Source organism: Bubalus bubalis, chromosome 6, assembly GCF_019923935.1.
Source record: "Bubalus bubalis isolate 160015118507 breed Murrah chromosome 6, NDDB_SH_1, whole genome shotgun sequence".
In the NCBI taxonomy this organism is placed as follows: domain Eukaryota; kingdom Metazoa; phylum Chordata; class Mammalia; order Artiodactyla; family Bovidae; genus Bubalus; species Bubalus bubalis.
The window spans coordinates 15337588-15363689 of record NC_059162.1 but is presented as its reverse complement, the minus strand read 5'-3'; the positions used below and the strand labels follow the sequence as shown (position 1 = coordinate 15363689).

Below are 26102 nucleotides of genomic sequence, written 5' to 3'. Positions count from 1 at the left end.
TAGTCTGAGACTTGATTGCTTTGCTTAGACTGATACAGTAGGAGCCTGAGTAGTTACGGGAGAGCTGGGAAGACTTAGTCCATGAAATTGTACTTACAAGCTTCATAGCTGAGGTGATGGGAAAGATTAAAAGGTGTTAAAAAGGGACACTTTTTTTTTCTATTTAATATCACCATTCCGTGGTGATATAATTTTAGGAAGCATAATAACTTGACATCTATTACTTTGTTAGGAGTTAATGAGTTTCCTTTCAGTCTTTTGAAATGAGAATAGTTAAATGCTCTAGAGCCTGGAGGATGGGGGTAGAAATCACTACAAATGATTGCCTACAGGAGAATTACTAAAAGGTTAGAAGAATAGAAAGCTATAATCAGTCAATAGGAAAGTTAGGGGGCAGCTGAAAACTGTGAGGTGAAACAGAAGAAAAACATTTAAAATTTTCCTTCATCTTTGGAAACTTGGTTAAGAGCACAACGGGCTGCTGTTAGGAGAAAGGACTTGAGAAAGTAAGAGCTGACACTTTGGAAATACTCAGGGGTAGGGTTGGTTAGACTCAGCTGTCTCATACTTTTGCCATTTTCTAAGATTTAATATTTCCCATTCCTGGCCAATTTATGACATTCACCTGCTCCTTGCTTTAATTTTGCTTTCTGTGTTTGGCGGTCCTCTCAGCTTTAGACCTCAGTTTGCATTTCAGGTGTTTTCTAGGGTGATGTTTTTCAAACTGGATTCTGACTGCCTCTGAGAATTCCTAGTCACTCAATATATTCTTAAGAGTGGGAGTACTCAAGTTTATGAAGCTTCTTCAATTGCAAACTACTACTGCAAAAGAAATTTTATTTTTATGTTTTAAGTTATAAAACAGTAGATATGGAAGACTATGCTTTGGGACCAATATTTCTTAAAGTGAGATCTTTGGTGTGCGTGGGGGGGTGGCCATGATTCTGAAGTTTCAGAAATCCTTTACTTGTACACAGCTTTCATTTCCTATGATTCAACCTGCCCTCTCCTTTTTTCTGACTCTTATCCCTATGTGCTTGGTTTTATAGTGGGTAACCCTCAAAAGTGGGAGGAGTCCTAGAACAATATTGTCAGAGCATCAGTGAGACCTGGTGATATTGGCAGCTGGAGCCTAATGGTTATCAGGTAACAGAACATCTTGAGATAGGACAGAGATTGATATAAAATTAGTTCTGTGCTATTATCATTATATATTATCCAAACAGAATAGCTTTAAGTAGATGTTAAAGGGATATTAAAGGTTTAATAAAGATTAAAGAAACCTTAAATTAACTACTAAGGTATTATTTTTGCAGCCATGGATAGACTGTTGTGTAATAGTGGGATAAACCCTAAGTTCTTACAGGAGTCGAGATTGAGCTCTGGTAGTCAACTGTCTTGAGGCTTCTGAGCAACTGTATTCCAGCTGAACTCAAAGATTAAACGTCTGACTCCTGTCTAGGACAGGAGTTTGTTAGGTCTTTCAGTTGGCAGGAATGGATTTATCTTCCTTAGTATGGTCAGGCTTTGGCTATTTCTGACACTTTCCTACTTGCGGATGAACTTAAAAGATTTTGGAGTTCTGGCTCCAACACTAGTTACTGGATGATCTGGCAAGTTTACCTAACCTTCCCGAGGTTCAGTTTTTACTTCTACGAAAATGGGAATAACTACAGGGAACTATTATGAGGATTAACTAGCTACAAGATCTTGGGTGAGTTACTTAACCTCTCTGTTGCTTCAGTTTCCTCATCTGTAAAATTTGGTTTTGGTACCTACCAAAAGGGCTGTTATGAAGATGAAATAAATGAATACATGTACACTGCTTACAATGGAAACAGTCTAACATAGTAGCCTAGAAAATGTAGCCTAAACTTACTGCCAACCTCAGAGGTTGTTAAAGAGTATTAGATGTCTGTGTGTTCAAGGGGTACAGGTGTAGATGATGATTATGTTGATTGGTTAGGCTTGGCCCAGACCAAAAAGGCTGTAGTGCCGAGGAAAAGCTTTATCCAACAGTCAACAGTGGTTAGCATGCCCATGTGGGGCCTAGGATGCTGATGTGGTTTTAAGCAGATCTCTTTGGAAACAGGATGGAGAAGATCCTGGGAATATAAATGGAGGATAGGAAAGAGGAAAAAAAATAGCAAGCTCACCACTCTGTAGTTAGGAAAAGTTTTTTCCATTTAATACTAGACTTTCAAGGATTGAGATGCAAGCTTTTTATGCAATTACATCCAATGTTAAAATTGGTAATACATAATTTACAAAGATTAACATCAAAACAATCATCTATTTAGATATGCTTTTGTAAAAAGGAAATATATTAGCAGCATTTATATTTTCCGCAATCACACAGCCTACAGACATGCAGACTAACTCTGTATCTATTTGCAGTGATGTAGTGCTTTGCCCCGCATTTCAAACACCAAAACCCACCTGGCAGCTAGGGGGTTCTTTTGTTATTATAAAATAACCGAAAAATAAAAAAAGGCATTAATTTCTACACCAGTAAGAAAAAACAAGTTTTTGCACTTACCTAACATTTGATTGTCTAAAAAACATTTCAGTTTTTAGTCTTTCAACAAAAGAAAGATAAAACGACAGAGCGTAGTGTCTTTTGCTTCTGTTCTCTCATTTTACAAAGTTTTTTTTTTTCCTTTTTTCTTTTTTTGAGACTTTTTTAAAATTTTAGTGTTTAACACTATTAAAGGAAATATTGAATTTTAATCTCTTTCTTGTCATTTTCCTGCTTTGACTAAAAGGAGACCCCCAAAGTGCCCCTGTTCCCACCTCCCTCCCACCCGGCTCCCTGCAATGAAAACCAAAAGAAACCACTCAATCGGGCTTGGACATGCGATTTTCCCAGCTCCACACGTGAGTATCTTATACCCAGGTCTCTTAGTAATGTACAGTGCTTCTCTACAGTAAGAAAATACTCCAAACTATTTTCTTAATTCTCTTTTTTCTTTAATAAAATATTTATTCTGCTTTTTCTCTGTTCAAGGGGATCTTTGGCATCCCCTGTCTCTTTTACTTTTTTTTTTCCCTCAAGATTGACACAGAAAGGAGAAAAAGAAAGATTCAATGGAATGGAAGGTGGTCAATGTTTCTACCTAAACAAGTCAGAGCGTCGTCATCCTAAGAGGAAATGTACAATTAGGACAGCATTGGTCCAATATTAGAAAAAAGTAATGGGGAAATGTTTAACTATTGTATTGCTTACTAATCACGCAGCAGATATATATATATATATACATACATATATATATACAACACACAACTTGGCACATTTAAAAACCATCTTTTCTCTTATAAGAACATCTAAAACATATATGCATATGTATGTCTGAGAAGACAACAAAGCAAAGCTTTTTAAGTTTTATTTTTAAAGAGACAATTTATCTGGTAACTCCTGGTCAAGTGAATGGGAAGGAAGGTGACACCCTGGATATCCCTCCTGAAGATGAAGTCATCAGGAAGGTGAAGGAAGATGGGACTAGGGGCAGGGAGAACACACTGTCTCTTTAAGAGATGGACACTGAAAACTGTACAAGTAAAACAAGAAGTAGTGTTTTCAGTTGATAATCTACACTCACAACAGATACTCTGATAGGTGAATACTGCTCAACAGTTTATGTAGTGACTTTTGTTGGGGGGGTGGTTAGAGTTCATTTTTACTCAGGTTTTAAAATGATTTTTCTTTAAAATGAATCTCCATTCGCACAGCACAGCAGACACACAAGAACCACAGCGCATAAACAGCACATGTGCTGGCGGGGCCTGGCCTTCTCTTAGAAAAAAATATGTATGAAGGTGAAAACAAAAATAATTACAATAAGGACTGTACCCTTCTGACCCCATGGGGGCCTTCCCTATTCCATGATTCCATTGGGGATAGAAGAGGTAGGGAGAGGGGCAGCCGTTACAAGTGCTTTGAGTTGTCAACTCACATTTTACTTTGACCTGGTTGGGGAAAAGAGGCGAGAGAAACTTTTCCTAGACAGGGATCTGGAACAAGGCCCAGTTACTGTTTGTGTTTTAGGTCTCTAGGGGAGCTCTTGGAGCCTATAGAGAACAGACAGGGTAGGGGTGGGGATCCTGTCCCTGTCCCTTTGGAGTCTGAGTTATACCTGGGTATAGGAAGCAGCTTCTTAGCAGTGCCTGCAAGATCAGAGGATGACACAGAGAAACCCAAGCTGAGGGGAGGGGCAAGTGCTATAAAGTACCAAAAGATTCTGGTCATCCCCAATGTGCTCTGCCCTCCACCCTACATTATTAACCCTCAGGGTGAAGCAATGGAGAGGAAAACAAGTTAAGCTGAACTGTCTAGACAGATCCCCTTCCTCTTCCTCTCCACTAGCTCCAAGGTTTACTAAGTACCTAATGTCGACGACGTGGCCCCATTCCCCTTGCTGGACGGACCCTTCCCACCCCTGTCTGCACTCAGAGAACAGGAGGCAGGACTGTAGGCTCCACTGGATCCCAGATGCTTGATGTTCTCATTCTTTGAGGTTCACTTCCGAAAGCTGTTTTCTGGGATAAACAAAGTACGCCTTCGAAGTTTTCTGCCTGATCCTTCTTCCAGCAAGTAGGTCACATCGATGGCTGCAAACAGAACCAAGGAGGCTCATCAAACTCTACTCTACCACTCCTTATTCCAGATTTGAGCTCTCAGGAAATCACAGGAGTTCAATGGGTCCTTTGCCAACCCACCAGCAATTCAGGTCTTCCTCCAGGCCAAACGGAGAAGGCAATGGCAACCCACTCCAGTACTCTTGCCTGGAAAATCCCATGGACGGAGGAGCCTGGTAGGCTGCAGTCCATGGGGTCGTGAAGAGTCGGCACGACTGAGCAGCTTCACTTTCACTTTTCACTTTCATGTATTGGAGAAGGAAATGGCAACCCACTCCAGTGTTCTTGCCTGGAGAATCCCAGGGACAGGGCAGCCTAGTGGGCGGCCGTCTATGGAGTCGCACAAGAGTTGGACACGACTGAAGCGACTTAGCAGCAGCAACAGCCAGACCAAACTGAAATAAGCTGCCCTCCAGTGAGGAGATCCTCTCACCTCCCAGTTTCATTCCCAAGAGGAATTTAAGAACAGACCCATGAAAAACCTGTGCCACTTAAAGAATATTTTCCATTCTAGGCAAATAATCAGAAGTTGCTCTTATTCATTCCCTCTCTGCTAATATTGCATTTATCTTAGGAGCCTGATTTTACTTACCATTTTTCCCAGGGATTTTTTCAAGGAGATTGAGCAAGATCTGGTTGAGTCGTTCCCGTTGATTATGCCGTCGCTCCTCAGGGGTACAGGCTGCTTGGGGTTCTTGACTACTTTCCTCTGTTTTTTTTTCACTCTCACTGTTTTCAGCAGTGGCTCCCTCCCGTTCTGGCTCCTCCAGGCTGGGCATCTCATTGGCTGCTTGCTCCTGACTGGCCAGAACCTCTTCAATCAAGGGCAGAGCATCATCCTCCTGGCCCAGGTCTTTCAGGGGTGGCTTTGAGCGCTCAGACTTCCAGGATGATCTGCCGGAAGGATATATGAATTTAGAGAGGAAGGCTAAGCAGGGCACTTGGGGATGGAAGGGGGATGAAAGGAAAAGACCTCTGGATCCTGTAGGCTAGCTGTTAGAGCCTTGGCTCAAGATGTAAGAAACTTGGCTATGGTCTTCATTTTATTATTTTTTTAATGTTTATTTTCATTTATTTATTTGGCTGCACGGGGTCTTAGTTGTGGCACACAGGATCTTCACTGTGGCACGTGGGATCTAGTTCCCTGACAAGGGATTGAATCTGGGCTACATGTATTGTGAGCTCAGAGTCTTAGCCACTGGGCTAGCAGAGAAGTCCCTATGGTCTTCATTTTATTATTTTTTGAAAAAATTACCATCCTTCTCTGAAATTTAATTTCTATTTATAAAATGCAATTTTTCTTCTTTCTTTCAGGAATCCATAAGATAGACCGGAGCTGGTAAAATGCTGAGCTAGTTCTGATTGCTTCACGAGTACACAGAAGTATGGCACAACCTTGTGACACCCACAGTCCAACTACAATGAGCAATTCTGTAGTTTTTACTTTTCTTCAATTTCTTCTTTCATCTATTATCTGGTATTTTTTTTTAAGAAATACATTTGATTTCCTAAAAGAAAAAAGCTACTGATATAGGTAAAGTAACTGTTACACTACCATTCAATAGAGAAGGAAACTGAAAAAAGCCTTCAGTACTTTCTGTAACAATACCCCTCTCGGGACTTCCCTGGTGATCCAGTGGTTAAGACTCTGCGCTTCCAACTACAGGGGGCATGGGTTCGTTCGATCCCTGGTTGGGGAACTAAGATCCCACATGCTACAGGGTGTGGTCCCCCCTCTACCAGAATACCCGTCTTGTGTACAAAACAAGCACAAATAAAAACTGTGAGTCCAAACTGCTCAGCTAAAACCATGCACTTCTAGCTACTTCTGTTCCTTGAAGACCTAAGAATTGATATACCTTGAGGTATTAGGGAAAGCTTTCAGAAACCTAAAAGAGAGATTTTTCCAAATATGTCCAGAGTTCTGTTCCAAATCATTTTCTTTCTCTGATCTTACAAATTTCCCTCCCTGCCCCAAATATGGCTCCATAAAGAGTCTACAACTACTGAAGTGCAGTTCTTCCATATTATTCTTGGCACTATATTGGGCTACTCTGTCAGAGACTTTTCAGTCTTAGGGGTGGGGCTGAATGGGTAAGTGGCTATTCTCTTGCTCCATTCAAGCTACTGGTTAATCACATCCCCCCAGTGGGACTCACCGCCCTCCGTTCCTCTTGTAGTTGTCTGGGACATAATGAGGCTGCAGAGAAGACATTGAAGTGGTAAGTTGGTAAGTGTACTGCAAATGCTGGCAAAGCTGAATCAGATGATTTGGGGCTAACTCAGGATAAAGGAGGTGGGGAGGCAAGGAAGTAAAGAAAAAAAGGCGCTACTGGGCTAAAACCTTTACAAGTTGGAGGACTGTGTTTTAGGGTCAGAAGTTCAGTCCTTCTAGTAATCTGTAGGCCACAACGGGTTTTGTGTGTTTTTTTTTTTTTTAGCATTTTATAAGCCTAGAATGACAGTAGAAGGGAAAGGGTCACAATTCCTTTTGTCCCATCCTAACTTTTGAGAAGTTAAGGTTGGAGTTTCAAAGCTGACAGTGAGCAAGCAAGACCAAAGAATGAGAGGCAGGGCCTGGTGGTGGGCAGAGAGAATATAAAAGAAATATGATTCACAGAAATCCAAAGATAATACTAGGAAAAATAGGGACATAAAGGTTTGCATTCTGGTTAGACTATTTCTAAGCATTCTAGGATGACAACTCTGAATTCTGACAGGCCCACTGAAAAAAAGACTCATGGATGAGGAGTTTAGTCCAGGGTTTCATTGTAGCAAACAGATGGATAACCAGAACCTTTATGAAATGATAACAAATGGCACAAAATAACTGGAGGAATATATTCACAATAATTTGAAAAAAACAAAACAAACACACAGGAAAAAGGTTGAAAATGAAAACAGCAGTTACTTTCTGTGTAGTAGGATAATAACAATTTTTTCTTCTTAATAGTGATGATAATGTCTTATACTTTAAATCCAAGGATAAAAAGCACTAAATTATTTTCACCAAAGGTTTCTCAGTTATTTTCTTTTTGTTTCTCAAAATTATGGGTGTGAGAAACCAAAAAACTACAAAATGGGGCTCAAGGACAAAGATGGTAAAGAGATGTAAGAGAGAAAAAAAGAGGAAACCTATCTAAAATATAATAACAACTCCCTAAGGCATAGCACACACCAGGAAATACAGAATGAATGTATTTTTGCTTTTCAAACATCCACAGAGAGGGTGTTTTCCAGTTTGGGATGGAAACAGGGTGAAGAAGCAGAGAGCCACTTGAAAATTCTCACTGTGAATTCCATGCATGAACTAGATTGTCCTGACAGTGAAGAGAGGAAGGAGACTTACTGAGAAATCTCTTTTTGGAGTCAGCTTCTTGGGGAAGTGATCAAAGGCATAGGGTTTGGTGCAGACAGGATAGCGGTTCCGGTGGATCTTGTAAAACAGGTGTGCTGACTTGTCTAGCCGATAATCACAGATGTACACATCTTGCTCCTTCACTCCTTTGGGTCTCCCTATGAGGCCAAACACTGTTAAAGAACACTCCCCTTATTTTCCCTTCCCTCACCCTGAGCTGCCCATCACGTATCAGTGGGAGAGAAGTGAGACTTCCTAACAGGGAAACATGGTAGCTGTTTTGAGAGGCGGAACAAGTAGGGATTTGGTGATTGCAGAAGAAAGGAGACACTAGTGTCAAAGAAAGGGGAAAGGGAATCAGAGTGAAAGGGTATTCTACAGGATGGAAAGAAACCGGAAACACAGACTGAGTGCTGCAGGGATTTTTGAGAGAACATTTCAGGGGAAAAACAGAGCACATCATGGGGAAGTTATAAGAAAAGAATGACACTTCAAATGAGGGAAGCACATTTGGTAATGAACACTTTATATCAAGTAGGGGACGGAGGAGTCATCAGTAGCATGGAGTTTTAAGCACTTAGCTTTTGCAAGGAATTCTTCTGGACTATTTTGCTGTGATGCTAACAGAAAGACCTAGGAAACTAAACTCTGCTTCTAATGATAACTAACTTACAGTGAGTTTTACTGTGAGCCATAAACTGGGCTTAGTGATTTTGTAGATTATTTCATTGAATCCTTACAAAACTCTCTAAAATAGATACTAATCCCTATTTTCAGTAGGTTAAATAACTTGCCCAAGGGCACACAGGTAAAAACTGTTGGAAATGGAATCTGAAATTAGATTGATTCTACTGTTAGCCACAAACCTTATGAAACTGTTGTACTTTTTTTGTTCATTTAATGTACCGAGTTGATGATGGCCGTAAGGATTTTGGAATTGGGGGGAAAGAGTATTAGGGTGGGTGCAAAAGTAACTGCAGTTTTTGCATTGTTGAACTTTGATACTGAAATACATTCTGAAGTGTGGTTATGTTATACATCATTTTAATTCACATTTCTTAGTTTATGTTTTTTTTTGCTAATGACATTACTTGCTGTTTATATTTGTTTTACACTAGTGAAGTGATGTTACACAAAAAAGGAAATTTAAGCGATTTTCTTATTCAAATTCAAAATGGGTCATAAAACAGCGGAGACAACTTGCAACATCAACAACACGTTTGGCCCAGGAATTGCGAGCAAATGTACAGTGCAGCGGTGGTTCAGAAGTTTGTAGAGATGAGAGCTCTGAAGATGAGCAGTGCGGCGGCCAGCCAATGGAAGCTGACAACAACCAGGTCAGGGGAATCATCGAAGCTGATCCTCTTAGAACTACATGAGAAGCTGTCAAAGAACTCAACGTCAACCATTCTATGGTTGGGCATTTGAAGCAAATTGGAAAGGTGAAAAAGCTGGATAAGTGGGTGCCTCATAAGCTCACTGCAAATCAAAACAATTGCTGTTTTGGAGTGCTGTCTTCTCTTATTCTGTGCAACAACAAAACATTTCTCTATCAGATTATGATGCTGTGATGAAAACTGGACTTAATATGACAACTGGAGACAACCAGCTAAGTGGCTGGATCAAGAAAAAGCTCCAAAGTACTTCCTAAAGCCAAACTTGCACCAAAATAAGGTCAAAGTCACTTGTCTGCTGGTCTGCTGCTGGTCTGATCCATGACAGCCTTCTGAATCCTGGTGAAACCATTACATCTGAGAAGTATGCTCAACAAATTGAAAGATGCACCCAAAACTGCAATGCCTAAAGCTAGCACTGGTCAACAGAAAGGGCCCAATTCTCCACAGTGTCGGAGTGCACATTGCATAGCCAATGCTTCAAAAGTTGAACAAACTGGGCTATGAAGTTTTGCCTCATCTACCATATTCACCTGACCTCTTGCCAACCAACTACACTTCTTTGAGCATCTCAACAATTTTTTGCAGGGAAAATGCTTCCACAACCAGCAAGAGGCAGAAAATGCTTTCTAAGAGTTTGTTGAATCCCGAAGCATGGATTTTTACGCTATAAGTATAAACAAACTTACTTCTTGTTGGCAAAAATGTTTTTGATTGTTATGGTTCCTATTTTGTGAATCTAGTTATAATGATTTAAAAGTCAAAGTCCGAAACTACAATTATGTTTGCACCACCCTAATAACTTATCTTCCCACAAGTATTAATAGAGTGCTAAATACACACTATGAAAAAAATGAATTAAAATTGAAAGGAGAATTAACATTTATTGAGTACCAAAGCACCAGGTAAAAGAAAGTATATAGCTCTCTGAAGCTTGAAAACCAGCCTTGGACAATCTTTTATCAGAGAGCGACTATATGTGTGGAGTGGGCAGCAGTAGATCAATGAACAGCAGCCAGGAGGTCATTTTTTAGGTAGTGCAAATCACTCACCTTTACAGTATGTATAAAGATCCAGTACACAGCAGGTCCCCACTACAGCCTCCAAGGGAATGATCTCATAAAGCGGCACTCGAAATAGTTCATTGTGATAAAACCGACGGGATGGAGAGTGGTGGGTTTCATGGGGACGAAAATAATGGTGACCAAAGGCAAACCGTTCCTCTCTTTAAAAGAAAAAAGAGAAGGGAGAAGTTTAATTATCAAGATTGTAGTGACTATCCAGCACTGCTCTGGTAGGGTACAGCTTGAAGAAAAGAGATAGAACCTCAACACATACTTTTCATTTTTCCAAAGCTTCTCAATGCGGAATATGTCAAGTTTATCTCGATTAATGTGAGATAACAGTCGATAGGACTGACGGACAGGGTGGCCATCAGGGGTGCGCCGACTATCCCTCATCAGATATACACAGTCACCTAGGAAGGCACAGGAGATTAAAGACGCAGAAGGCACAGAACACAGGAGAAGGTTAAAATGATTCCTGTATAAGTTATGCTAGGTATTCACTAGTGTCACCCAAGGTCGACATACAAAGAACTGAAAATCTAAAACAAGAAATATGTAACTACAACCAGCAGTCTAATGGTGATGAGAATCAATTCAAGACCATGAGAATGACATGAGGGAGGTCCTCGACCTCTGGAATGCTATATGTCTTTCCCAGTCCTAACACTAACTTTGTAACACTCTGGTCTCTCCAATTTATTTTTAGCATAATGTTTTTCAGTTTGTAAAACACTACCTTAAATATTATTTGGTGAAGATAAATGTATTAAGCCTAAGTAACTTGAGGATATTAAAAAACCTATATTCTATTGCTATTAAAGGTATATGGAGACAAGGACTATTATGCAGACAGCAGATACTCCCTATTGTTCAGAAGGGTCAGCTTTGGCAAGTAGAGTCAGCTTCTGTGTATGCACCTTGACGAAGCAGCAGGTCATCTCGGAGCAAACAGATGAAGTAGACACAACCAGGTTGCGTGTAGTGGGGCCGAGGGATCATGGGTACCTCCTGGTAAGAGCAGAAAGCCAAGAGATAAGGGCTGTGACTACTATTTCCAGCCTCTCTATTCAAGAGAAAAAGAACTAAAACCTAGACTCTCCAAGCAATTAAGACTTACTGCTTAGTCATTTCAATACAGCACAGATATTAAAACAGGTGACTGCAATCAAGAGTTTTTAAACTTGAAAAAGTAAACAGAGAGGACAAACTTGACAGACAAAATTTCCCAAACTATACCCTATGGAGCACTAATTCTGTAGCTGCTCTGTGCCATCTAAAGGGCATCTGAAAATGTGTGAAGAGGGACTTTGTCACAATGACTGGAGGAACCTATACTAGGACTTAGTGCCCAAGGGCCAAGAAAGCCTAACATTCTGCAATGTAAACCTCACAACATTGAAGAGCGGTCCACTCAAAATGACAACAGCACCACTGTTAAGAAATATTGCCTAAATATCTCCTTTTATAGAAGATCACACATATAAATATGGCAGAGCTAAGAAAAAACCCATTTAATAACTGGGCAAGTTACCCAACCTACCAACTCTTAAAAAATGGGCTTAAGGACTTCCCTGGTGCTCCAGTGGTTAAGAATCCTCCTGCCAGAGCAGGGGACACGGGTTTGTTCCCTGCTTTGGAAAGATTCCACATGCTGTGGAACAACTAAGCCTGAGCTCTACAACTGTTTAGCCTGCACTCTAGAGCAAGAACAGTGCAGCTACTGAATCCTGCATGCCCTAGAGCCAGACAAGAGAAGCCAACAAGAGAAGCTACTGCAATGAGAAGTCTGCACACCTCATTGAAAGAGGAGCCCCCGCTTGCTGCAACTAGAGAAAGCCTGCATATAGCAACAATGACCCAGCATGGCCCAAACAAAACAAAACATGGGGCTGAGACTAATTTTTTGCTGACTCTGAGTCCAGAGCTCTTTTCCTTAAACACTGCTTAAAATAAGTGATATTTAGAGTACACAAGTTCTAAACTTTGTAAGCTACTTCTTTTATGGATAGTAGATAGTGTTTATAAAAACCATGGTTTTTATACAGTATCATTTCTTCCATAGATTTCTAATTATTCTTCCTTTTGTCCCACTCCTGAGAAAAGGAAGGGCAGAATTATTACCCTCAATGTAAAGCATAAGAAATTGTAAGAAACAGGCCCAGAGAGGCTGAATAACTTATCAAAGGAAATCCACTACATCAGGAGCAGGGTAGATAAAATACCATGTGCAACATCTCCTGCTTTTAGATTGGAGTATTATCAGAAGGCAACTTACTCTGTCCACAGGCCTTGGGTCACACTGCTCACAAAGGTAGTGCTCCACATCTGAGTTCACTCCCATACAGTCACAGTGCTGCCACACCTGCAGGAAAAAAAGAAGTGTGTGTGTATGTACGGAGTTACACTCACTGAGAGAAGTCTTGGGGACTAAGAATAAAAAAAATCTGCGGGAGTTCCCTGGCAGTCCAGTGGTGAGGAGTCGGCACTTTCACTGCCATGGCCTGGGTTCAATCCTTGGTTGGGGAACTAAGATCTTGCAAGGTGAAGCAAAACAAAAAAACAAAGAAAAGCAACAGGACAGGGTAAAGTAAAACAGGAACTAGGGGTTAAGGAGGTAAGTAAGAAATTAGAGATAAATGGTAAAGTAAGAGGAAAGAATGAGGACGTCTCTGAACATAAGTATATAGACCGTTTATAATACATGGATCTGGGCAAACAAAATAAGGAGATGGATAGAGAACAGAAGGATGAACGAATACAGTACCAAGCTATTACTTACAAAGTAATATGCATCAATAATATGGCCACTATGGAAAGCTTTATAGTTACAAAATGTTTTTATTTAACCTTATCTAATTATATTCTAACAATCCTATGTGTTACTCATAGTTCCATTTTACATAAGGTAATGAGTTCAGATGTATCAAATGGGGATACTAGGGCTCAAATCCAGGCCTTGACTCCTTCATCAGGAGCTCTATATATCGAATTCCATCTACATTAATGCTATGTTGAGTGTAGTACCCCTAGTGTTTTTCTGGTAAAGCACTGCCTTAAATATTATCATTCTTCTTGATCCAGATTACATCAGAAGTGTGCAGTGGAAAGCAGGCACAAAGAACAGGAGGTAGAAAAAAGGGGAGGAAAAAATGAAAGAGAGAGATAAAAAAGGAGAAGGACAATATGGTGAACAGTAAGGGATAACAGAAACTGAGGCAAAGTTAAAGTTCATAAATAGCTTGTCAAGCGAAGTCAAAAGAGGCAGGGGCTGATGCTTTGAATAGAGTCACCACACTCATCAGGACTAGGCCTCTGCTTCACCTCTTGACTCTCACCATGCACTTGTCACACTGGATCATGAGGCCTTCATCCTTGTAGAGGCCACAGATACAGCGGATAACATCATCGTCCTTCTCATGCCCATTCTCCTTCTCAGAGACTGAGGTCTCACTGCTGTCTGCCTCACTTGCTGTCTCTCCCACAATCTCATCAATTTGGGCTGATGCCTCATGCCGGGCATTGTAATAGGCCTTTCGTAGGCGGCAAACATCTCTTCCAACTGGGGATTTACGCCCGTAGTACTTCTGAAGAAAGCAGGAGAAAGATATTATGTTTGGCTTAAAAATATACCTGAAGAGGTGGCAGGATTTTCTTTATCTTCCCATTTGGTTAATACATTTTTAATACCACCAAATATAGGGGCCAGATAATTGAAAACAATTTAACTAAAATGAATTAAAATTAGAATCTGCATGGTAATTTTCCCATTTGCTCTATCACCCTGACATTCAACTCCTGTCACAGACTTTACTGTCCACAAGGATAAAAAACACAGAGACCACGGAACATGATTAAGTACCACAAGAATAATGTGGAGAATCTCTCTGTTTACCTCTGTTTTATAGATACTAGGGACACAAAGCTATAAGTCTAAATATATCTGGAAGCTGGGTTCAGGAGAAAGCATGTAACAATTCAAGACTGCTCCAATTCTTCTCCCATCTGTCTGTTTTTCTCACATTTCTTGTCTTCAGTCTCAATTCCTCTGTCATCTTGTAGTCTCTTTTGACCTTCAAACATCTCTCCAAGGTATTTCAAAATCACTGAAAAATATCCTCTATGTATCATACAATATTCTACATCTTATTTGTATCAATTCAAGCCCACCTCTCCCCAATGAGCTTCACCTATTCTACAATATATTAGTGTACTATATGCCGATTCATCCTTAAGATATGTATTTATTTGCCTATACATGTTTCTGTGTATTTCACATATAATTATTGAGTAGAGCCTACAGATACGACTTAAATGTAGCAAAATGTCTACTACGTAAATGTAAAGGTTCAACACGCAACTAAGTTTCTACAAAAATTGTTTTGGGAGTATGATTTAACCTTTCATTCTAGTATTATTATCTCCATTTATTATAGCTCCAATATTTAGAAAACTATAACCCTATGGCAACCCACTGCAGTATTCTTGCCTAGGGAATCCCGTGGACGGAGGAGCCTGGTGGGCTACAGTTCATGGGGTTGCAAAGAGTCAGACAAGACTGAAGTGACTTAGCAGGCACACAGCAAGGCACTTCAAGTAAGCAGAATTTACCCTAAGGGTACTCAATAAAAATTGCTGCCTTTCTTAATCAGAAATATGAAGGATGCTAGGAGAAGAAGGTAAACATCTTAAACTTCTACAATAGACCTCTTCAGAACAAACTTCTTAAATCTGTTTGAAGTCAGTGAAAAATACCTCTGCATTCCGAAAGACCTTGAGCATGTCAGCATCAAAAGCCTCCACTGTCTTATAATAACCAATGAGGATCTGCTTCTCTATGGTGGAAAGATCTAGGGGATCAGAGATCTTCTCATAATAATCAGCATTCCTGTAACATAAAGCCAGGGTGTCAATCTGGTACACTTAGGACCTTTCTAAAACTCAGATGATTCCCACATATGTAAACTTACTTTTTCTTTGGGGGTAGGTTCAAAAGTGGTGCTGCCAGTGATTGTCGGGAAGAATCTGCAAAAAAATGCAAGGTTTAGTAGACAGACTGACTCTACAGGGAGACAAGTATTAACTCCTAACTGAAAAAGCAGAATCCCCAAAATTTAAAAAGTTAGGGGAAAAAAAAAAAATCTAAGTTTTTTTTTTTTGAGATCAGTGAAAAATGAAAAGACTTTTCAGAAATGTGGGTAATTAAAGGCAGAGATCAGAAGATACATTCAGGATTACCTGAAATATGAAAGATACAGTGTGTGTGTATATGTATGTGTGTGTGTGTGTGTGTGTGTATATATATATATATATTCAAGTATAGTTGAAATGTAAAACAGCATTAGCTGGGTAATGAAAACTTCCTAAGAAAAATGAGATATGGGAATTTAACGTAGCAGCTAGTATGCTTAAGGCAAATTCCTACTCAACTACATTCAAAAAATGTTTTCCAGTTCTTACTATTTGCCCACAGTTAATAGTACTCTGTTGGTTTGGATTCAACTTGATTCCAGATAATGAATAATTCAGTACTGTAAATATTTTCTGGAATCAATCTTCTTGCACCAGTTGGTCTGTATTACAAAAATAAAATTCATGTTGTGGGGCTGCTTCTCACTTGCTCTCTTACTTTCTAATAACTCACTACACAGAGAGAAAGCGCCTACAGTTTCATGCCTAGAATATAATGACATACAGATACATCTACTTCAATTTCATATTAGATCAGATAGGGCTGGTTGAGAACACAGAGTGTGATCTTTAGGGAGTGTAAAGGGAACAGGTGTCACAAAACTTTACATATTAGGATAGGTTGGTCTGCCCCTTCCTCTATGCTGAGGTTAACAAATGGCAAAAAACCACTAAAATATGAAGATAAATAGTAGAGAAAGAAAAGAGAAAGAAAATCAAATTCCTCTGAATTTAGGGAAAGGAAGGAAGCAAAAGTTGAAGGCTGATTTTAACAAGGACAACAACAAAAGACTCAGAGATAATAGAGAACAAATTAGTGATTACCAGTAGGGAGAGGAAATGGGGGAGAGGTAATATAGGGGTAGCAGATTAAGAACGTACAAAATATTATGTACAAAGTAAGCAACAAGGACATATTGTACAACACAAGACTATAGCCAATATTCTATAATTATAAATGGATTATAACCTCTAAAAATTATGAATCTCTATACTGTGCATCTGTAACTTACATAATATTGTACATCAATTATACTTCAATTATAAAACAAAAAACAAAAAAATTTGAAGGCAAAAGCAGCAATTATTTGTTAAAATTTCTAATTTAAACATCTACAAATTCCGTGGTTAGAAAAAGTCATGTGCATTACCAAACTACGGACCTAAATTGAAAAACTCTCCCCTTCTCCACCCTTACCCTTAACACAAATCCAAAAGATGTATTTTAGAAAAGGAAAAGTGGGGTAAATGTTTGCATGAAAATGCTTCAAAAGTAATTTACTTGTAACTTTTATCCTTTTCCTTAATGTAGAAAGGGCCTGTGAACCCTCTAAAATATAGGCAAAATTAGGTATATACTATTTTTCTGGGGTAAGAGTCCACAACTTTATTCTCAAAGATACCTGTCAATCAACAGATAAGAACCACTGATGTCATACGTTTTTAATACTTTTTTCTTAAAGTATTTCCTGAAATTGCTAACTCACTGCCTCATTCAGGAAAATTATATTCAAGACAAAGACCTACTTCTATCCTACAGCTAAAATATGTGATTTTTAAATATAGTGCTTAACTATGATAACATTCCAATAAATACAAAAAATTAACCTAAACAGCCAAGGATTCAGAGACAACAATTCCTGAAGACTGTAATTAGTCCTATAATTCTATACTCTGACAAATGAAGAACTAAGTAAACCACCTAAAATCACAGTCCTAAATTGTTATGCGTTCCTGGTCTTGGATACCTCAGGTGAACAAAGTGATATAATTTTTTAAAAAAGCTGAGGAGAAAGAATTTGGGGTACCTTTATAAGAGATTATGCCATCACAGATCTCTTTGAAGATCTGGGCTAGGCGAGCTGCCCGAGCTACTTCAATGTTTTCCTCTGCTGCTGCTAACCGTCTTGTTCGAACAGATCGAGCAGTCTGCAGGGCAGAGAACTGGGTCATGAAGACATCTGGAAGGATAGAGTAAAAATTAGTTTCAGGAAAAGAGGAGCTCTATGTGGCTTTCTCTTCTGTAATGGATTTCTGCTATTTTCTCTATTTTTCTTGAAGTGACTAAGCAGATTAGTGGTTATGGAGTTTCTTCTTTCCTCCTTAAAAAAATAAGAAAACACTGGGTTTACTAGAGAGACAAATCCTACAATTTAGAGGGACCTTACTAATGGCCAGCTGCAACAGAGTATAGTAGTTCCAAGTCTGGGTTTCAGATATGTGTGTCTGCTTTTGAATTCTGGCCTCACTACTAACTGTCTGATTTGGGGAAAGATACTTAAATTCTGTGTGCTTCTCAACTATAAATTAGCTTCTCAACTATAAAATGCGAATAGTGGTAGTACAGGCACTTCAGAGATACTGCAGATTTTGTTACAGAACACTACAATAATGTAAATACTGCAAAAAAGAGAGTCACACAGAGATTGTGGTTTCCCAATGCATGTGAAAAAAATCTTTACACTATACTGTAGTCTATTAAGTGTGCAATAGCATTATGCCTAAAAAACCAACATATATACCTTAATTAAAAAATACTTTATTGCCAAAAAATGCTAAACATTATCTGAGTCTTCAGCAAGTTATATCTTTTTGCTAGTGGAGGTTCTTGACTTGATATTGATAGCTGCTGACTGAGCAGGGTGGTGGCTACTGAAGGAAGGGCTGGGTGAGGCAATTTCTGAAGATAAGACAGCAGTGTAGTTTGCCACATCTTTGACTCTTTCTTTTATAAAGGATTTCTCTGCAGTATGCAATACTCTTTTTTCTTCATGCAATGCTCTTTGTTATCATTTTATCCATAGAACTTACTTCAAAATTGGAGTCAACCTTTTCAAACCCTGTTGCTGCCCCTGCCTTAGTAACTAAGTTTATGTAATATTCTAAATCCTTTGGGCCATTTCAGCAAAATCCTCACAGCATCTTCACCAGGAGTAGATTCCATCACAAGAAGTCACTTTCTTTTTTACCACAATATTGCAGCAGTTCAGTCACACCTTCAGGTCCCCCTTCTAATTCTAGTTCTCTTGCTGTTTCTACCACATCTGCAGTTTACTTCCTACAATGAAGTCTTGATCCCCTCAAAATCATCCATGAGGTTTGGACAGGATTTCCAAACTCCTATTAATGTTGATATTTTGACCTCTTCCTGTGAACCATGAATATTCTTAATGGGCTCTAGAATCTTTTCCAAGTTTTCAATTTTCTTTGCCCAGATCCATCAGAGGTTCAGTATCTGTGCAGCTGTAGCCTTATGAAATGTTATTTCTTGGATGATAAAACTTGAATAGGGAAATTACTGCTCAATCCACAGGCTGCAGAGTGGATGTTGTACCAGTAGGCATGAAAACAGTATTAATCTCATTGCACACCTCCATCAGAGCTCTTGGGTGATTAGGTACATTGTCAATGAGCAGTGGTATTTTGAAAGGAAATAATTTTTCTTGAGTAGTAGGTCTCAACTGAGGGCTTAAAATATTTAGTAAACCACTTTGTAACAGATGTGCTATTATCTAGATTCTGTTGTGGCTCAGCTGGTAAAGAATCCACCTGCAATGTGGGAGACCCGGGTTGGATCCCTGGGTTGGGAAGATCCCCTGGAGAAGGGAAAGGCTACCCACTCCAGTATTCTGGCCTAGAGAATTCCATAGACTATAGTCTGTGGGGTCGCAAAGAGTCGGACATGACTAAGCAACTTTCACTTCATTTCTTTAAAACAGCAAAGGCAAAGTAGATGGCATCTTTCAGTATTAGGCTATTTCATCTACACAGAAAATCTGTTGTTTAGTGCAGCCACCTTCGTTAATGATCTTAGCCATATCCTCTGGATAACTTTCTGTAGCTTCTACATCAGAAATGGATGCTTCACTTTGTACTTTGATGTTGTAGAGAGTTTTCCTTAAACCTCATGAACTAACCTCTGCTAGCTTCAGTCTTTTCTTCTGCAGCTTCATCACATCTCTAGGCCTTCATAGAACTGAAGACAGTTCTGGATTAGGCTTTGGCTTAAGAGGATGTAGTGGCTGGTTTGACTTTCTATCCAGACCACTCAAACTTTCTCCATATCAAAAATAGAGCACAAAATTCTGTAAAGCAATTATCCATCAATAAAAAAATAAAAACAAAAAAACAACAACAAAAAGCCCAAGATAGGGCAGTTTAACTTTCTTATCATTTGTGTGTTCACTGGAGTGGCACTTTTAATTTCCTTCAAGAACTTTTCCTTTCTGTTTACAACTTGGCTAACTGTTTGGTGCAAGAGACCTAGCTTTTAGCATGTCTTGCCTTAAGCATGCCTTCTTCACTAAGCTTAATCATTTCCAGCTTTTTTTTTTTTAATTTCTAGCTTTTGATTTAACGTGAGAGACATGCAACTCTTCCTTTCACTTGAACACTTAGGGCCCACTGCAGGGTTATTAGTTGGCCTAATTTCAATACTATTGTATTTTAGGTGTTAGGGAAGCCCAAAGATAGGGAGAGAGCCAGGAGATGGGGTGTGGTTGGGTAGAGGGTAGCAGAGAAAGGCTAGCCAGCCGGAGCAGTCAGAACACACACAACATTTACTAAGTTCACAGTTTGAGGTGCCACCAAACCATTACAATAGTAACATCAATGATCACTAATCACAAATCACTGTAACAAATATTGAAAAAATTTGAAATATTGTCAGGATACAAAGGGACAGAATGCTCTTGGAAAAATGGCACTGTAGACTGCTCCAAACAGGGTTGCCACAAAACTTTTAATCTGTAGAAAACCGTTATCTGCAAAGTGCAGTAAAGTAAGCACAATGTCTGTACTTCCCTCAAGAGGTAATCTGTGTAGATTAAATGGAATAACACTTTAATACGTTTTAGCTCAGTGCCTGACCTATAATACATACTCAGGAAATAACTGCTGTTATTTTCAGAAGACTTGAACTAGTTGGAAAGTAAGTTCACAGAATTTATGCCAATCAAATCACTGAGAAGATACAAGATTTTGGGCAAATTTCTAAATCCATCTAGTCCCTACTCAACATGTTGCCTTATACACCATGCAGACTGCTTCTACTTTTTTCCCCCTGGTATCTTGTGCTGCTTGCAGGATCTTAGTTCTCTGAACTTGGATTAAACCTGGGCCCTGGCAGTGAAAACACCAAGTCCTAACCATTGGACCACCAGGGAATTTCTTGCTTCTTTATGAGGGAAAGAAAGAGTAAATGAACAGTATGAGGGGAATTCCATTGTGATCCAGTGGTTGGGACTCTGTGCTTTCACTGAGGAAGGCATGAGGTTTGATCCCTGTTCAGTTGGGGAACTAAGACCCCTCAAGCCAAAGGGTGGTGTGAAAAAAAAAAAAAAAAGCATGAGCTTTTAATACTTAATTTTCAGTTATAAAGGATACTTGGATATGTAAAATTTTCTTCTTAAGGTCTGTTCTGGATATCAGATCTGAACTCTGGAGTACTGGTACATTAGTCACTCATGAAAGTTAGAAAAAGAAAATCTGAACATCTCTGTATAATGCTGATCTCAATGTGGAGGAGAACAAAGTATTGAAATTAACACTAATGTCATTTTCTCCTGCATTTGGCATCACTGTTTATCCTGTTTGCAAGTTATTTTCTAGGTAGGAAAGGATCCTAAACACAAAAGATCCACTATATCTAGTAATTATAAGACTGTAGGTGATGTCTGGAAGGCTGATGGAAGGGGGTTTCTTCCTATTCCTTAGAGTAGAGATAAAGAAGTGTAGTGCTGGGATGGATAGGTTATGGTGGGCTGATACCTGTAAACTAACAAGAACATCTCCTGGTCCTTACCAGACTTGATGTTCCCATCATCTCGGCAGATGCCATTCCAACGGGTATATAATGATGCTGAATGAATATTATCACTGGTGTGCTTTACTTCCTCCTGTTTCTGCCGAATCTTCTCCCAGTTTCGGACCAGGAACACATGATGCTTTAATACAAAGTTTCTATAAGGAAGGAAGAAAGGAGCTCCTTTATTCATCCATCCAATGAACATTAACTACATGTTTACTCTAAGCCACTGGTATGATGATATAAATGTTTATCAGTGAAACCAGCTATTTTAAAGAGAACTACATATGGAGAAACATTATTCAGTTTTGCATCTTGATTTTTTTCACATAACACAAAACATTTCTCTATAATATTTACACATATCTGACAAATACCACCTAAAAGCTGCAACAATTTTGGCAACTGAAGCTTGTTGACTTGAATGTACAGCTTTATGCAGTATTTGTAGAATTCTAAAGGAATTTGCCAAGATGAAGTATAGGTTTAGGGTCAGCTGTAACAAGGAGAACTGGACTGTCAGATGTAGGTAAAGATATTTAAGATATTAGGTACAGTGCTACTGCATGGATCTCTAAACTTAAATGAATTATATGCATCTTGATTAACCCTACACAATTTTGATGATTCCATAATTTGATTTTCACTCTAACAAACATGTAAACAGATGGGACCTTAAGTCTCAAACTATGGGCCTCAGTAAAGGGAGGTTAGACTAATTTTATAGTTTGTGACTTTAGCTGCACATTGAGATCACTTGGGGAGTTGTACAAACTATTGATACATGGGTTCCACTTCTGAAAATTCTGATGTAAGTGGTTTGAAGTGTGGCCTGGGCATAAGGAGTTTTAAAAAGCAACCTCAGCTGCTATGCAGCCAAAGAAGAGGCCACTGGACTTCTTTCTTTTACTGAAATGTAAAATTTGTATGATTCAAAGTGAAAATAGGATGAAAGGGGCTAAAATCATAGTAAAGTTACAGATAAGGATGAACTTGCTAAGATACTGGAATACATAGTCAGGGAAGATGCAGGAAATGTCCCAAGACAATTTGAAAAATAGGACATACATATTTATTTCTCTTACTTCAGACATGGACAAATATCTCAATATAGGGAAAAGCAAAGATGACTACTAAAGATCCTTTTTATTGCTCTGTTAATTTATCAACAAAACAGGGATTCTTAATCTCTTCTGTGCCATGCATTCCTTGGCAGTCTGGTGAAGTACATGTAATCCTCCTCTCAACAATGTTAACTAAAAGTATTAAAATTTTAAGTAACTTTTAGTATACACGATTAAAAGCAAACTGAATAAACTGAGATACAGTTTGCAGAATATTAAACAAAAACCCTGAAGTTGTGATATAGAAATGAACATTAATTTTTAACACATGACAAGATCTAGTGGTGGGTTTAATAACCACAGTGATTTTAAGGTAGAGATGAGTGTGAATGATATTTTGAGGTATCTGTAATGCCTATAACATACAAAACTATAAATATTGGTGACAAACTCTTAGAAACTGCAACTACTATACACACACACACACACATATTTTTTTATTTGGCCTATAGTCTCATTTTAATAAAAAGTTAAATTTCAGTTAGAAATAAGTTCCTTCCTCCACCCAAGTTCACCCCTGAATGCTTGTTTAAAGTCTTCCTGCAAAAAACAAATGTCTCAACTATATACATGTTTAATAATTTTTAAACTGTCAAGCAAGTCACATAATTTAAAGAGTGCAGATAAGAAAATTTTCTTTTTACCTCTCCCGATTGGACATTGGCTTCATTTGTAATTGAGGGGTCAACCTTGTTGGAGTGTTGATGTTTTCACTGGGTTCCTCAGAGAGGTGGCCTCTCTAACAAACAGACGGATTAGATTGCAGGAAAAACAAGATAAATCATAAATCACCTCAAAGAATACAAAAACCACTCTAAAGATGCCACCCTCTGGTATATCCCTTATTTCATTAATTGCCTACATGCAGATATTTGGAGAAAACCATGAGATTATTCTTTACCCTTTTCTTCAGCTTGTGCTTAGACTTCCTTTTCTCTTTTGACCGTCCAGACTTTTTATGTGAGGTCATTGGTTGGCTACTTTTGCTGCTGGTGAGTCCATTCATGCGTTGACTCTTGCCCCCAATGATTCCTCGACATTTCTCAAAGCCGCACTTACACAGTTGCTTTGAAGGGAAAGAGAATAACGCTTTTAGTCTGAAGTCTAATCTAAAAGTTTAAACAGAATGCCTGAGTATCTGGACACCCAATAATAAGTTTGAATCAAGAAATTTTCATACAGAGGAACATAACTCATTGTCTCATTGTGAGTAAAATAAATATAAATGGTTTCCACTGTAGTAGAAAGGAAAGATTAAATTTTGGAAAAACTTCACGAGAAAAATTAAGACCTGACTGGAGACAAAAAATAATTGAACAGTCTCTTCTACAGAGTTCTGAAAGAGTAACTGTGACATAGGTATCCTAGATAAGTGGAACAAAGAGTGAATCTTTTCCAATGTATGTTAGTGGCTACAAATCAGTAATGTTCACCGAAGGCTCATGTTAATATAGAGTACTATTATAAAGTTCAAACTCCCTCTTGAATTTATCATTCTTACCTGTTTTTCAACATTGAAGGAATGAAAGTTGTAATCATAAGTGAGTTCAGTACCAGCTGGCATATCTTTAAGAGCATATAGTCCAATCCGGTACACTCCATTAACAGACCTATAGAGAAAGGGACAAGAGTTAAAGGCAGAGATTCATAATACCATGCCTGAGAACCAGAAAGGCTGGTATACTGATTTCAAATTTGCCTCTGTTTCTGTATCCAATCATTCAAGTTTCCTGGCCAGTCACTCCATCTTTAATCTCTTTCTTCTTCTATCCGGTCTGTATAATACTGACAGATTAATAGTCCTAAACCAGTTTTCTGGAAAACATGCTTTCTGCTGTCAAAGATCAAACTTTTCTTGTTTGGTATTCAAAGTCCTTTTAACATAGGGCATTAGTTTACTTACTAAACAAATTACAATTATTTCCTATGGATAAAAATCTTCTAGTTTCTACTGATCTCCACCTTTCTAACCTGTACGCAAGTGTCTCTTTTGTTCTATTTTATCTACTTTATTAATAAGGTACCATGTACTGTTCTAGATGCTTTATAGAGTAACATATAATTTTAGCTAACATTTACTGAGTGCTTTTTCTCATATTCTTTTCCATTATAGTTTATCACAGGATACGGAATATAGTTCCCTGTACTATACAGTAGGATTTTATTGTTTGTTTAATTATTTCTGGCTCTGCTGGGTCTTTGTTGCTGTATAGGCTTTTTTCTAGTTGTGGTGAGCAGAGGTTGTGGCACGAGGGCTTCTCATTGCAGTGGCACATCTTATTGTGGAGCAAGGCTCTAGGGTGTGTGGGCTTCAGCAGTTGTGTCTCTCAGGCTTAGCTGCTCCATGGCAAGTGGGATCTTTCTGAATCAGAAATGAAACCCTACCTCCTACACTGGCAGGCAGATTCTTTACCAGTGAGCCACCGGGGAAGCCCTGTTTATCTATTTTATATATAGTAGTTTATATCTGCAAATCCTTAAATCCTAATTTATCCTTCCCCATCCCTATCCCCTTTGAAAATTTTAAGATTCTCTATGCCTGCGGGTCTGTTTCTGTTTTATAAATAAGTTCATTTGTACATTTTAGATGCCACATACGTAAGTGAAGGTGTAAGTCGCTCAGTAGTGTCCAACTCTGTGACTCCATGGACTGTAACCCGCCAGGCTCCTCTGTCCATGGAATTCTCCAGACGAGAATACTAGAGTGGGTTGCCATTCCCTTCACTAGGGGATCTTCCTGACCCAGGGATCAAACCCAGTCTCCTGCATTGCAGGCAGATTCTTTACCATCTAGGCCTTCAGGGAAGCCCAGATTCTACATATAAGTGATATCATGTGCTGTTTTTCTTTCTCTGACTTACTTCACTTAGTATTATAATCTCTAAGTCCATCCATGTTGCTGCAAATGGCACTATTTCATTCTTTTTTATGTCCGAGTAGTGTACACACACACACACACACAGAGCATACATATAGACACATCTTTATTCGTTCATCTTTAAATGTCCCCTCCCTCTTGAACCTCCCTCCTACCCCATCCCACAACTCTAGGTTGTCACAGCACTGGTTTGAACTCCATGAGTCATACAGCATATTCCCACTAGCTATCTATCTTACATATGGTGGTGTATATATTTCCATGCCACTTTCTCCATTCGTCCTACCCTCTCCTTCCCCTGCTGGGTCCACAAACCTGTTCTCTGTACCTGTGTCTCCACTGCCACCCTGCAAATTCCACTGATCTCTTGATGGACACTTAGATGGCTTCCATGTCTTAGTTACTGTAAATAATGCTGTTATGAACATTAAGGTGCATACATTTTTGAATTAAGTGTTTTCTCTAGGTATATGCCCAGGAGTGGGATTGCTGGATCATATGGCAACTCTACTTTTAGTTTATTAAGGAATCTTCATCTTGTTTTCCATAGTGGCTGCATCAATTTACGTTTCTACCAACAGTATAAGAGGGGTTCCTTTTCTCCACACCCTCTCCAGCATTTGATACTGGTAGACCTTTTAATGATGGCCATT

General features: G+C 38.9%; 1 protein-coding gene across 10 annotated transcripts in view; it reads right to left on the bottom strand.

The window, feature by feature from the left end:
• Positions 1-2163: 2163 nt before the first annotated feature.
• ASH1L (ASH1 like histone lysine methyltransferase) overlaps positions 2164-26102 on the bottom strand; it is a 206186-nt gene continuing 182247 nt past the window's right edge. For 9 of the 10 annotated variants that reach the window (XM_044944263.2, XM_025289369.3, XM_025289367.3 and 6 more), the window contains 16 exons: positions 24073-24181; positions 23473-23637; positions 23216-23310; positions 21445-21602; positions 17450-17602; positions 15422-15476; positions 15207-15339; positions 13790-14038; positions 12730-12816; positions 11372-11462; positions 10726-10864; positions 10440-10612; positions 7985-8151; positions 6795-6835; positions 5228-5529; positions 2164-4608 (listed from right to left, as the gene is read on the bottom strand). In XM_044944263.2, the coding sequence (XP_044800198.2) occupies positions 4517-4608; positions 5228-5529; positions 6795-6835; positions 7985-8151; positions 10440-10612; positions 10726-10864; positions 11372-11462; positions 12730-12816; positions 13790-14038; positions 15207-15339; positions 15422-15476; positions 17450-17602; positions 21445-21602; positions 23216-23310; positions 23473-23637; positions 24073-24181 (2209 nt within the window). In that variant the 3' untranslated portion in view covers positions 2164-4516. Of the gene's footprint in view, positions 4609-5227; positions 5530-6794; positions 6836-7984; positions 8152-10439; positions 10613-10725; positions 10865-11371; positions 11463-12729; positions 12817-13789; positions 14039-15206; positions 15340-15421; positions 15477-17449; positions 17603-21444; positions 21603-23215; positions 23311-23472; positions 23638-24072; positions 24182-26102 lie in introns of those variants that run through there. The other variant, XM_044944264.2, reaches the window with a different exon arrangement.